Source organism: Glycine max, chromosome 19 (genome assembly GCF_000004515.6).
Source record: "Glycine max cultivar Williams 82 chromosome 19, Glycine_max_v4.0, whole genome shotgun sequence".
Classification (NCBI taxonomy): domain Eukaryota; kingdom Viridiplantae; phylum Streptophyta; class Magnoliopsida; order Fabales; family Fabaceae; genus Glycine; species Glycine max.
The window spans coordinates 14,343,337-14,357,777 of NC_038255.2; the positions used below are offsets into that span (position 1 = coordinate 14,343,337).

The 14,441-nt window shown below is 28.6% G+C and overlaps 1 protein-coding gene and 1 long non-coding RNA gene across 2 annotated transcripts; one reads left to right on the top strand and one right to left on the bottom strand.

Moving 5' to 3' along the window:
- The first annotated feature begins 2,850 nt into the window (after nucleotides 1-2,850).
- LOC121174208 (uncharacterized) lies at nucleotides 2,851-4,631 on the top strand. Its single transcript, XR_005890093.1, has 2 exons — nucleotides 2,851-2,985; nucleotides 4,281-4,631. It is a non-coding gene; the product is annotated as an uncharacterized lncRNA (long non-coding RNA).
- Nucleotides 3,814-5,482, bottom strand: LOC100306630 (LOB domain-containing protein 25). Its single transcript, XM_006603981.4, has 2 exons — nucleotides 5,127-5,482; nucleotides 3,814-4,629 (listed from the first exon to the last, which is right to left on the bottom strand). Exons 1-2 carry the CDS (start codon nucleotides 5,164-5,166, stop codon nucleotides 4,121-4,123), a joined length of 549 nt encoding a protein of 182 aa, XP_006604044.2. The 5' UTR covers nucleotides 5,167-5,482; the 3' UTR covers nucleotides 3,814-4,120.
- Between the last annotated feature and the right edge of the window lie 8,959 nt (nucleotides 5,483-14,441).

A 14,441-nucleotide genomic window follows, 5' to 3' on the forward strand; every position in this document is an offset into this window, starting at 1 on the left:
CGGTTAAATTTATTATATTTAACAAATTTTCATGAATTCATCAGGTTTGACTGTTCCATGTAAAGTTTTTACTAAATAAATTAAGTCTACTATTTAAAAAATAGTTAATACTTCATAAATTGACTTTATTTAAATAAATATTATTTTAACATATAAGTAAATATTAATTATAAAATAAAAAATTACATTTATGTTTAGACGATAATATGATTTTTATAACTTATATAACTTTGATAACTATTATACTATTTTTATAATTTAATATATAATATAATTTTTATTTATTCAACTGTTGAATTATATCTATATATTACTAAGATTGTCTTTGTCAAAATTTATCAAAATTAAACAATAATAAAAAGATAATCAAATGATACATATTTTAGTATATGTTGAAATGATTATATTACATTAATTTTAGTTTATACGAAAAAGGTAACAAATTACTTTGAATTAATATGAAATTTTGCATATATAATATATGTGAAAGGAGATTTCAATCCAATAGTGAATTTTAAGACTTATAAAATAATATAATAATTATTAAAATTATCGATATATATATATATATATATATATATATATATATATATATATATATATATATATATATATATATATATATATATATATCGAAGTAGGTATTTACTTACTTGTAGAATAAGTAAATCTCTTTTCCATACATTTATCATTAGAGTTATTCTTATTACTAGAAGTAGGACCGACCATAAGGTCAGTAAATGTTACTAGTTATTGTTTTTGAAAAAAGTGTTACTAGTTTAGGCACAAAAAATATTACTAAATGCCAATATATTATTTTCACAAAATGAAAATAAAAGGAAAAATTACTAATAATTAACCTATAGGAAATTAAAATTAGGAGTAAACGTTTTCTTTCTTAAAAGTAGGTATGTCATATCATTCTCTCTCCTAATTAGTATAGTTACGTACCTTTTTTAATCCTTTTATTATTGATGTTTTCTGTCCTTTTAATCCTATTTAAAATATAATTTTTCTTTTTTATATTATACATGTTTGAATAGACTAAAGCCATTGATAAGTTAGATTTAATTTAAGAATCGAAGTTATATATACAAGTGAAAAATGATATAGTGATTGACATATTAAAATCATATAAAATAACTTGATTAATTCGTTTCTGATCCAAATACTACTTATAACTAATGTTATTATTTTAAAAATTGTGACTTCAAGTAAAAAAGTATTTTAAAATAAAAATTATTAAAATTTGATCAAATTCAATAGTCTTAATAAATTAGGATTAAATTGATTGACTTCATCATTGTCAATTGTAAAAGTATACAATAAAATCGAGTAAGATTATTAGTAAATTAATAAATTTATAACCAAAAAATCTCAAATATAATTCCAAATGTTTTTAATAAATTATTTTTACTTAATTTAAAACTAATTTTAAAATTTATATTTTAAAGCTTATAAATATACATTATCTCATCCTTTGGAAAAAATAAGTATGTGTTATAATTATAAGGTTAAGGCCTGACCTAATTAAGTATGTTAGTATAGGTCAACATGAGTATTCGGGTATTATTTATCACAAGTTCAACATTCAATTTTACCTAACTTCATATAATGCTATATGAAATATTCATTATATAATTTCATTTCAGTACTGATGACCTACTTTTGACTAAATCATAGAAGTATTAATATATGTACGAGCATATTAATCCTAACCGCCGAATGTATCAAACAGATTCACAAAAATTAACGACAAAGGTACAGAACACAAAAGCCATTACAGCAACTTAATTACAAGTTAGAACGATATAAAGGCCCCAGAAAACCAACCAAAAGGAAAATGAACCTCGATCTTTACTTCTTTATTTTTTATCGTTATTTATTTATAAATAAATGTATATCTTAATATCAGGAAGCTAGTATAAAAAGATGACATGAAGTGTATATATATATATATATGCATTCGTTTGTTAAAGTAATGCTACCGCCATATAATTAGTATATATAGTTTCTGCTACCTATATATGAATTGAACATATATATGACTTAGGTAATATATTAAACTCAAATGGGGTTGTCAATTGTGATGAACAAGTTCATATAACTGCACACAAGAATGGTTGAAAGGAAATTATTAACAGAAAGGTTATATATAGTATAGGTATATAGCAGAAGAATGAAAAGGGTTATTGTGATCCAGAGGAGAGGACTGAGCAATAGCTAGAATATTATTATTCACATGGCTCAGCGCGAGAGAAGGGGGGCGAAGAAAATGCCCCGTTATATCCGCACCATGCACATTTACTTGTCTAAAAAGGTTCAATGTATTATGTACCCTCCTTATGATCACATGCCGTTGAACAGAACAATCTCTTTCGTGTGAATATCCTCCATCCCTAGGCACCAGTACCAGTACCACTTATGCTTATTGATACTCATCATAATCATAATGTTCCAATGAAGATAGGACATGGAAATGCAATCACGGAAACATCACAAATAATAATAATATATATTCTTTTTTCATGTAACAAATAATAATCAATCAAAATGCATACCATAAAGTCAACAAAATAACAGTTCGAGTCCTCCTCCCTTTGACCAGCACATATGTTGGGGGGAGAAGAATTATACGCTGAAAAAAATGCCATAGGCCATAGCCCTCTTCCATTTGTTCCCATTAATAATGCTTTTTTAACTTATGAATTGATGAAAAAGTGAAGCTAGCACACCGGGATAAGAGGTAATCTGTCTTCTCTTTATGGTGATTTGAATTGCGTGCTATTATTACACACCCATTATAAATAGATAATTGAACATCATAGGTTACCCGTTACGCATGTTTGTGAAGCTGGTGGTGTTTTTGCCAAGGCCGTTCTGAGATCATGGCCTCTTCTCAACTCTCAAGTTCTTATGCACCGAGTAATATATAGTAATATCTAAGTGAGAGTACATAGGAAGAGGGAGTTCATGCTCGAAAAGGTAGGGTTCAAACTAGTGCTATACGTTATTATTATTATATAGTATGGAAGATCAAAAATTAGTTTTTTTAAAAATTGTTTTCTATAATTCCTCTTCCAAATTAACCTGTTTGAAATATGACCAGACATTAAATATGAATTTTTTTAACTAAAAATTTTAATTTTAATTTGTCATAATGTAAGTAACTAGTTTTTTCTGTTAAATGCCACCTGGTTGGTATCAAAATAGTTAGCTAATTAGTAAAAAAATATAGACCAATTGAATCTGTTTAGCTACGTATCAATTTCTCACAGTTTAATATGATAGTCAGTTTGAAGTGCTATACGTGGGGGCCATTTCGAATATATTTATTAGTTAGGTTACTTATCAAAAGAAAAGGGAAAAATATAGTGGGAATTTGGTGGTCTCAAAGCTGACCATATATATAATTAATATGTGCTGTAAAATAATTCGGAAATAGTAAAACATTTTATTGTTTATTTCTTTTTCTATTTGGATGTTATAGGGTAAATTTTATATTGTTTTGATTCGAGCATATAGTTTTTATAGTATTAATTTGTATGGAGATTGATTCAATATTTGTAAGAATGACTTATTATATATATATATATATATATATATATATATATATATATATATATATATATATAAAATAAGGTAACAACTTTTTTTATCAACAACAAAATATTATTATTAGAGTATAAGGAGTAGTGTAACACAACATATAAATATATATGTTGGTGACATGAGCAAAATCATTTATTAATATTAAAATTAACAAATACAATTTCCCTTTCTATGAGAAATCACGAGCTCTAGACAATAGAGTTTTATTATGAACCGAAATTTCCATTTATGAGACTGCTAGGAAACGTACAAGCTAGTTCAGTTACATTTATAACAAGAGACACATTTTTATGAAATATGAAGGGCACCCTCACAATTACAACATACAACTTATTATTCATATGCGCCCCCTTAGAACCACCACACTATGACTATACCACCCCCTTCATCTCAAATACTATACAACAATAAGAAACCCTAAAGGGATATATATATATATAACTCGTTAATTAACAAATAGTAGGAATTTCATTTCATACTTAACCAAGGATGAAATTAAAATCATATATTATATATTGTCACCTCTGTGATAACCATCCCCAAGCGGATCATTGTTCCAAGGAGAAGGGTAATAGTAACCAGGAGATTGACCAAGAGAGGAACCACCACCACCACCCCCTTCACCAATAATTCTTCTACCATCTTGAGTGGTTGGCATTTCATTGCAGGTATAACGGATCAAATCAGCATTTGTGGCATCAAGTTCCTTCTGGAGCCTAATCACTTGCCTTTGGAGCACTGAGATTGCCCCAACACAGCCATAAACCGGATCCTTTATCCGTGCCTCGGCTTCATAGGCCAGTGAGTTCACTGCATCCTCCCTCTGGTGGGGCTGCACCTCATTTAGAAGCTTGCTCACGTTGCTTGCTCCAAATATCTTGTGCACATTGGCGAACTTCTGAGGCTCTTCTGGAGGGAAATACGGGGAGAAAATGCAATCCGGCATGCATTTTCTTCTCAAGAACTTGCAGGCAGCACAGGGAGAGTTAGAGTAGCTAGATGAGGCCATGATCTTCTCTGCAATTATACCAATTATGAATCAAACACGTACAATAAAACAATTTACTCTCAAATGTTGGAATAAGTGCTTATGATTGATTATAGGAACAGTCGACTGATGCACACCACAAACGGATTGATCTTCTTTAATATTTATATCAGCAATAAGGAGATAATTCATTGAAGAGATCGAGTACGAATGGTACTCTAACTCATGAGTACAACGTTTAAGCTAACATTAAAATCAAAATACAGTACAATATAATTGACTATATTCTGAATCTTGTAAAAAAGAGAATACTGTAGATATTATGCACCTCATGAATATAATTTTAAATTGGAAGTAAATAAAACTATGAAGAAAAATCACCAAAAGACTAGTATATCCATTTCTTGAGAATTGTTTAAATCTAACGACGGCTTAATTAATTGTATAGTGGTCATATGGAATCTGAATTTAATTCTCTAGACTTGGATGAACATGTATAAAACTAGGGTTAGGAGACTTTACTTGCCTAAAACACATCCTGCTACTTCCTTTTTTGGTAACAACATTTTCTAGCACTGTTCGAACTTCTCTAACTTTTTATCCCTAAGCCGTCTTTATGTTGAATCAATGTCCACTATTGAACTAGTGGATTGGGAAAATAAAGAAAAGAAGAGCCCCTATTTATATATAGATTTTCTGACTATACTACCCAGAACCCTTTTTTCTCAATTTTATTTTCCTGACACAGAGGATGAGGGAGAAAATAAAGCAAAATAAATATAACAAATGTTTCTACATGTGAAACGACAGTATTATTAATTGTGGTATATGTTTGATTTCCTGATCATCTCAGACTAATAAATTTCTTCCCTGAATTTCTCTTCCTGTCTCTCCCCTCATCTCTCCTTAGGTCTAGCTTTCCGAGATTTTCAGTTGGAGGGGGCTAAAAGAAAAGGTACACACCTACCAGGAATCTTTTGAGTTTATTGGTGGATATGACATGTAGAAATTTTCTCAATTTTCAACTCTTTCAGTATAGCATGATACATCATTCACACCCAGAATTTCATTCCAAAAACCAAAACCCTGGATCAAGCCTTATGGACATAAATTTATTAGGCAAACAAACAAACACCAATCGAAAAGAAGATAAAGAAACACATAATTGTGGGGGAAAAAAAACTATACCTTGTACAGCTAGCTAGGTTTAATGGAACAAACGATATTGTAATTTAGATCAATACCTTTTATTTTTTTTTCCTCTCTTGCAGAAGGGTCTTTCAAGATCTATTCTTTAATAATGCCAGTGAAAAAGAAGCCTACAAGCACCGGGATAGAAGTCTTGGGAATTCACTATTGGATGTGAGAGTTCAGAGAGAAAACGGAAAACCCTAGTTACTTGCAGGACAAGATGAGAAAAACACGCAAATACAATGACAACTAGATAAGCAACAACAAAGAGTATAGGAGGAAAAAGAGCATTTTTCAGTGAGAGAGTGGAAAAGAAAGCAAAAGACAAGTGCAATAAATGGGGCTACAAGTGAAAAAGAATGACTATGACGCAACCTTTATAATAATATACCCAACACTGTAGCTAAGGTTAACTGTAATAATCTGTCCCACTAACAAGTCTATAAATTCTTGGATATCATATATAGCTATGTATTTATAACTAGTTTATTTGTGGTTGTTGAATGCAAACCAGATTCTCCCTTGGCTTAAGCAACGGTTTATGTTTTGACCCTATTAATTTAAGTAGTTCCTCATATATATTTATTTGCCATTAAAATGGAGGAATTGGAGAGAAAGTGAGCCACCGTATAAAAGAAAAGAGTACTCCTTATCATTTGTTACGCAGATTAATATACAATATAGAAGGTTAGTTTTATTTTGATCTCTTCAATTCTACTTTGTTGTTTTTGGTTGTAGTTTAAATAAGGCATAAAATACAACTCATATCTTACCTTACTTTTCATTCTAATATGTCTGTTAACTCGGCTTTTGTATTGCCTTAATTTTGAAATGAATAGTTTGTTCTCTCTCCTTACAATTTTAATATAATATAATTAAGAAATATATATATATATATATATATATATATATATATATATATATATATATATATATGAGCACATATATATATAAGCACGTATATATAACAGATTGATTTAGACGCTATTTAATTTTAAGGCTAGCTTTTACTTAAGAAAAACTAACGATATATATATCATACTTTTTACTCTACTTAATATTTATTTAAGTCCATCAGTTTTCTACAAATATATTCTTCATTTTCTTCTTAATTTCCTTTTATACCAACTCTTTTTTGTTTTCCAAATAGATGTATATAACCTTTGTGGTTCTAAAATGTTGTTGGTTCCATGTATAAATTTAAATCTCAAGTATCTTGAATTATATATATATATATATATATATATATATATATATATATATATATATATATATATATGTGTGTGTGTGTGTGTGTGTGTGTGTGTTAAATTTTGTACCTTATGACCAAAAGTTGTTATACTATAGAAGCCTAAACCTAAAAAAATAAAACTATAAAGAGTACATCCATAGAATGAAATTATAGGACCAAAATCTAAAAAAAATAAAAATTATTAGGTTAAAAATAAAAATTTAAAATATAAAAACAAACTTATATTTAAATCTTAAAATATATAATAGTGTATGGGTATATACGTAAAATCCATCTTATTCGTATAAAATTCAAAGTCATAAAACTCAGGCGTACACATTAGTAATTGAGAAAAGAGAGTTTTTATGGTGCCCCTAATAATTTTAGGGGTTTTGATATTATTAGTTTTTTAATCAATGTCATTTTTTTATTAATAATTTTTTGTTTTTTCAAATTAGTCATTAATTATTATTTTTAAAAATTTTAAAATTGTAACTTTTTTAAATTAGAAAATATGATTAAAGATAACTTTAGAAGTCTTCATCCTAAAATTTTTTTAGTTATTTTTCACATTTTTTATAAGAAAAACTTTTAAGGTTAAAGGTTTAGGATTTAAAATTTATTATTATGGTTTCTTAAGCATATATTTTAATAAAAAGGGTTGAAAGTAAAAAAAAAAATTAGGGCTCAAACTTGTAAAGTTATCTTTAATTATAATTTTTTAATTTAAAAAAGTTACAATGTTAAAAAATAATAATCAAGAGCTAATTTGAAAAAAAAAATTAATAAAAAAGTGACATCTAATTTAATTGGTTAAAAAATATAGCACTATAAAAAATTCCCAAATTATTGGAGTCATCATTGAAATTTTCATTGAGAAAATTGACAAAGCCTTTTCTTAAATGTGTAACAGAGTACGAGGGAGTGAATTAAAATCGAATGTCTCTTATTCTTTTGAATTAGAAATATAATTTCAGAAAAGTATTTTTTACTCTTTTACAGGCCACTATGTTTTATTGTAATTGTTAATTGTTATTTGTTTGTTGATGTATTGTTTTTTAATTAAAAAGGAAACAAAGAAATGGCTAAATTATTAGTATAAATTTCATGTGAGGTTTTGGATGGAATCAATATCAAATGAAGGTGTCAAATCAATGCATATAAAATAATAGAAAAACTCATTTAATTAAATAATTAGAAATGCACATAAACCCAATTTCATTTAGTAGCAGATGTTACATTAAAGATAACCTTACAATATTAATTATTAAATATCTTGGAAAAATATTAGAAGAAGAAAAAAAACACTCCTAATTTTCATTTCTTACAAGATTATTTGGTCACTTTCTTCGTGATTAAAAATGTTTGTATACCAACATTTAATTTACCAAGACTTTGTCAATTGTTGAGCTCTTCCTTTTTATTACTTTCTAATGAATTTTTTAATAAATTAATCGTAAAATTTTTAATGAAGTGTACTTAATTAAAATTTATTTGATCTATGTGGTAGTATTATGTTACACATTTTACTTCCTACAGCACATGAAATTACGTTTAAAGTATGAAAATAAAATTATATTTATCACTAATTTTAAGTAACTTAAGTTTGTAACGTATTTTAATTTAAATTAATGATAAACACATCGTTGTTTTTATTTTATATATTTCCTTGTTTTAGAAGGGTCAAACTTATATATATAAATATATTATAAAGGTATTTGTCTTAACAATTATTGCACAAATTTAGGCCAATGCAAGGCTCTGTAAGAAAAATAATTCCAAGAATAACATACTTTTATATGAATTTACAACACCAATTAAAGTTACTTGTGGAAGGCAATTGGATGTATCATAATTATTTGCATTGCTCGGATCCTTAAAATAAAAAAAATTAAGTCTTTTCTTTTTTTCTCATTACATGCTCTAGATATAACTAGGATATTCAATGTGCCAAATCCAACAATTAAATGTTATGACAGTAAAATGGAGTTAATCACATTATTTATTAATTTTATTAGACACCTTCCATTATAAATGTAGTGGCTAGAGTTACATTATTTTCCATACTAACAAATATTAATTAAGTGTCAAAAATTTATTATTATGAATTATATTATTAGTGAACTTATGTATCATGAATTATCATAATAACTCGTTTTTGGTAAAATCAATTGTAATTAATTGAAGCCCATAGAAATTTATAGGGAAATTCTAGCATGTTTGGCTTTGTAAAAAGCAAATTCATTAAATAAAGTACAAGAAATACCCTAACCTATTTATATTAAAATTAAATCTCAACATGAATGCTACAAAGAAACACAACTTAGATAAAAGAAAGCAACGTAACTCTTCCCAAGCCCAACATCCTAAAAACTACCAGGGAGTGGCTACAAAACTCATTTTGATATTTACAATCTATAAGACTGAATCAGAAAAGGTAAAGGAACTAACCATTAACTTGATCTAAATTTAGATTACATCCAACAAACCAATGAAATTTCGAGGCTCTATAAATAATTTTCATTATGCATTCATTAACCAAAGATCAACTTTGTCTCATGCCACACAATGAACCCAAGTATAGAATTTTTATTTTGAATTTTCCATGCCAAGTGAGCAACTACAAGTAACAAGTAAATGAGAAAAATGCTAATGCTTTTGAACAAAGAGCACTAAATGTTGAAACTAAACTTAATTTGTGGAAATTAATTTTATTGATTAACATTGCTGCTAAAAGCCAAAACTTTCATGGAAATAGGACGTTTCCAAAAGTATTTAAAGATGCTTTACGAATGATACGACCATCAATTACCCGATCTGATTTTATAAGAACTTGAAGTTTTAAGCAAGCAAATTCACTCATCCTTTTTCGGAGAGTTCAAAGAAACTGTCCACAACATGTTCTGAAAATCCAACATCAAATTTTCTTTCCAAACAAACAACTTTCTTCTGAAATTTAGATTCCATTTCCAACTACCATCAGACCAAGCCCCCAACTTTAAAATTATCTTTTATTTATTTATTTATTTATATCATTAGAAATAGCACAACCTTGGACATGAAAAGCTCCCCTATTAAGACTTAAGCTTTCTAGCCACACTTCTTTCCAAAGTTTGATATTCTTTTTCAATACAGCAACAAAGTAATCATTTATATTATATTATATACTATGAATTTTTCATATATATATATATATATATATATATATATATATATATATATATATATATATATATATATATATATATATATATATATATATATATATATATATATATATATATATATATATATATTACACACATCCTTTACCCACAGTGAGCAGCGTTTATAATCGTGTGAGAGTACCTTTGTACTCTAATTCTTAATAAAGTTTTGCTTATTAAAAAATTGAAAGATTTGAAGTAATAATGTAAGTGTTTTAAGCTAATTTAGGGTGAAAAAAAACTTTTTTCGAGGATATACATATTAATTAGTTGTCCTCATTGTTCACCCATTAATATTATTATATTATTTTCTTTAAAGGAACAGACTTATATTATTTTTAAGTAAAGAAAAATTTATATTATGAGAAAGTTTGGTAGTTTATTTATACAAATCAAAATTAAATAAGATTTTGATGCATAGATTTACTTTCTCTTTTTATAGACAAATGTTAGTAGTTAATATGTTAACTTTTATTAGTAAGAAATTTTTAAATCTACGATCTCTCTCTCCTTATTTCTTCCTTCAATCACAAAGTCAATCTTATAATTTACTTTAGACACGAATACATAGAAACTATTGGGATGAATCCTTGTTTTGAACCCCTTTCGGCCTTCCAAATAGGCCCATGGACCAATGATGCAATCCTACCCTGCAAGGACATTTGATAGAAGACTCCAAGTAGATTGGGTTAGAGATCCAAGGGAAGACCCTAGGGTTCTCATGAGCCTTATGGTAGATTTCGAGCCCATGGACTAAGTATGAGCCCGCTTATCTTTGTAAATATTAGAATAAGTTTTTCCTTTTATCCAAATCACTTGGTTCTTTTTTTATAACTTTTTTTAGATGTCTAGAAAATTCAGTAAAAATTTCAGCTCAAAATTGAAAGTAACCAATTCTCAATAATTTTTACAATGTATGTCCAAGCTGCCAGCACCAGCAACTTTTTTTAAGCATGGTATATTGATTGCATTGGGCTTACTTTTAACCTTCCTATGTATGTTGAACTCACTAGGATTGTTTACCATAGTTTTAGAAGTTCAATATTCACTTAGGATCAACATTTCAGCCAGCAATTCAATCACCAAAACTCAAATTCATAATAGACACAATCATAAGGAAACCTAAAAGTTCAAGAAAAGGTTCACAATCAAAGACTCTCTAAGAATTTTGCATGAACATGTTAAGGACTAATTAACATGAAAGATTTGACTCAAATCAAATAATAGGCTAAGAGAATTTCATACACTCATGAACAAATGAGTTAGACAAAGAAACAAGAAAAATAAAATTCAGCACAACATAAGAAATCTTATGTGACAAGTTTCATGACTAGACATGACTTCTATGAAAAAACTACAATAGGTGAACAAGTCACTCTAGATTTTTGAGATTTTCTTCTACTTTAATATTTTTTTAAGAATTTTATGGTTTAGGTTTCAGCCACAAAAAATAACAAGACAAAAACTCAAAGGAACCAAAACTCAACACAATTCATGGTTCAAGAACAACAAGAAGAAATTTGAACCATAGAAAATCAAATCTAGCTTCTATAGCAAGTTTAATCGGTGGAAACTCTAAATAATCATGTTAACAAAATTTAAGACAAGACATGTGAGGAGATACATGGAGAAAAAATGAAGAAACAACAATGGAAGAGAAGGTAAAGCAAAAAATTAATGGAGGTTTAAGGAGCACCTACTTGAAGCTCTTATGCTCTGATTACCACTTGATGGAAGCTTGCTTGTGGGGCTTCAATGGAGGCTGGATCTTTGAGCTTCAATGAGGTCCTTTAATGGTGATTTTCCACCATAGAGATGCAGCGGAAGACAAAGGAGAAGAGGTAAGAGGCGGCGCCATCCACTAGGGAATAAGCCATGGAAGAAGGAGCTTCACCACCAAGATGAGCCTTGGATAAAAAGCTTGGAGAGGATGCTTCAATGGAGGAAAAGAAAGAGGGAGAGAAAGAGAGAGGGGGGAGCACAAAATTGAAGGAAGAAAAAGGGAGAGAAGTTGAACTTTGAGTTGTGTCTCACAAGACTCTCATTCATCAAAGTTACAATAAGTGTTACACATGTTTCTATTTATAGACTAGGTAGTTTCCTTGAGAAGCTTTCTTGAGAAAACTTCCTTGAGAAGCTTCTTTGAGAAAACTTCCTTGAAAAGGTAGAGCTTAGCTACACATACCCTTCTCATAACTAAGCTCACCTCCTTAAGAAGCTTCCTTAAGAAGATTCTTAAAGAAGCTAGAGCTTAGCTACACACACACCTCTCTAATAGCTAAGTTCACCTCCTTGAGATGAGAAGTTAGAGCTTAGCTACACACCCCCTATAATAGCTAAGCTCACCCATATGCCAAAAAACATGAAAATACAAAAAATGTCCTTACTACAAAGACTACTCAAAATGCCCCGAAATACATGGCTAAAACCCTATACTACTAGAATGACTAAAACCATATACTACTAGAATGGCCAAAATACAAGGCCCAAACGAAGGAAAAATCTATTCTAATATTTACAAAGATAAGCGGGCTCATACTTAGCCCATGGGCTCGAAATCTACCCTAAGGCTCATGAGAACCCTAGGGCCTTCCCTTGGATTTCTAGCCCAATCTACTTGGAGTCTTCTATCCAATGCCCTTGCGGGGTAGGATTGCATCAGCCAAAGCGTTTATCTAACTACTCCAGATAAACTACTCCACCTATCACATATTATTATATAAAGGCATTTCATGCCTACAACTATTTATCCAAGCACATTTTATACATATAAAACAAACTCTGACTTGAACACATTAGAGTGTTTGTGCAGGTGATTGCAGGTTTTGCTTCTTAACCAAAATCGTTGTTGCTTGCCAGAATTCCTTTTACTTCTTGAAGCATCCACCATGTTTGGAGGCACAAAAAAACCCTTTGAACACACTACTAGAAAATAGGATTTTAACATTAGTTATTAAGGATTTTCAACATCGTTTATTAACCGATGTTGAAACTAATACCGCTAACATCAATTTTTTAAAATCGATGTTAACATAAATATGACAACATCGGTTTTCTAAAAAACTGATGTTGTATAGTCAAAATAATAAAAAAAGTCAAATATTTACAAAGAACATCGGTTTTTGCAAAAACCGATGTTAACTTATACATACAATATCAATTTTCAGAAAACCCGATGTTGTTGTTTGATAACCAACATCGGTTTTCACTAAAAAACCAATGTTGATGTTCAACAACGAATCGATGTTGTGAGTTAAGCTTAACATCGATTTTTGCAAAAATCGATGTTGTTCGTAAACATCGGTTTTTACTAAAAACTGATGTTGTGTTTTGGATTTTTTTAATATGTTGTCTATTTTTTTAATTATCCCAAATTAACCTATAAATGTAAAATCAGAACCATTTTCAGTCTGTTTTCAAATAGTTTTTAGCAAAAATTCCATAAAAATTGAATATTTACTATGAATTAAAAGAATATTTAATATCCATACGTTACATGAATTGTAAAAAATGTAAATTAACCAAATTACAATTCCAAAATTGCTTAAACACTAATTGTTTTATTTTTAACTTTCAAATAGTAGCTTGCCCGCTGGATGCAAAACACTTTCAATCTCTCTGATTCCAATAGTCTAGCATCATTGAAATACTGCATGATATAGTAAAAACATAAGTTAATAATATATAATACCAATTATAACAAAATGAAATACGTTTAAATTAAACAATTACCATTTCCCAATTATTCTTGAAACTTCTTAAGATTATAGTTGACATCCAGTGCATGACGTAATACTCGCACTCAGTGCCTCATTTTTGTCTATTACACTAAATACATTATGAAATTTAGATATTCAATGTTAAGTACAAATTAGTCTACATAATAATAAAATATAATTAGAAGTATTGTTTAAATGACTTACTTTAACAATAATCCACCTAGCAGCAGCCTTGGATTTACTTTGTGGAGTATCGTCAAATCCTTTCAAAGCATTGTTCAATACAAACATGGATGTGTATTGTACAATTAAAATATTGATGTTCCTGACTAATGCTAATGTAAATGTATTTAAAAATATAACTGACCTATTAATAATTCCTTTCAAGTAGTTGTTTGACCTATTGTGCAATGAACAAAATCATATGACAACATTTTTCTTAGGCAAAATGATGACCATTGGCCAATATGCACTGCAGTGGAGAACAATATAAG

Excerpts from the sequence above, each read along its gene's own strand:
- LOC100306630 (XM_006603981.4), bottom strand. The coding sequence starts at position 5,166 with ATGTTGTTACCAAAAAAGGAAGTAGCAGGATGTGTTTTAG. Across the intron at positions 4,630-5,126 it reads AGTAGCAGGATGTGTTTTAG|AGAAGATCATGGCCTCATCT; the intron begins GCAAGTAAAGTC and ends GTATAATTGCAG.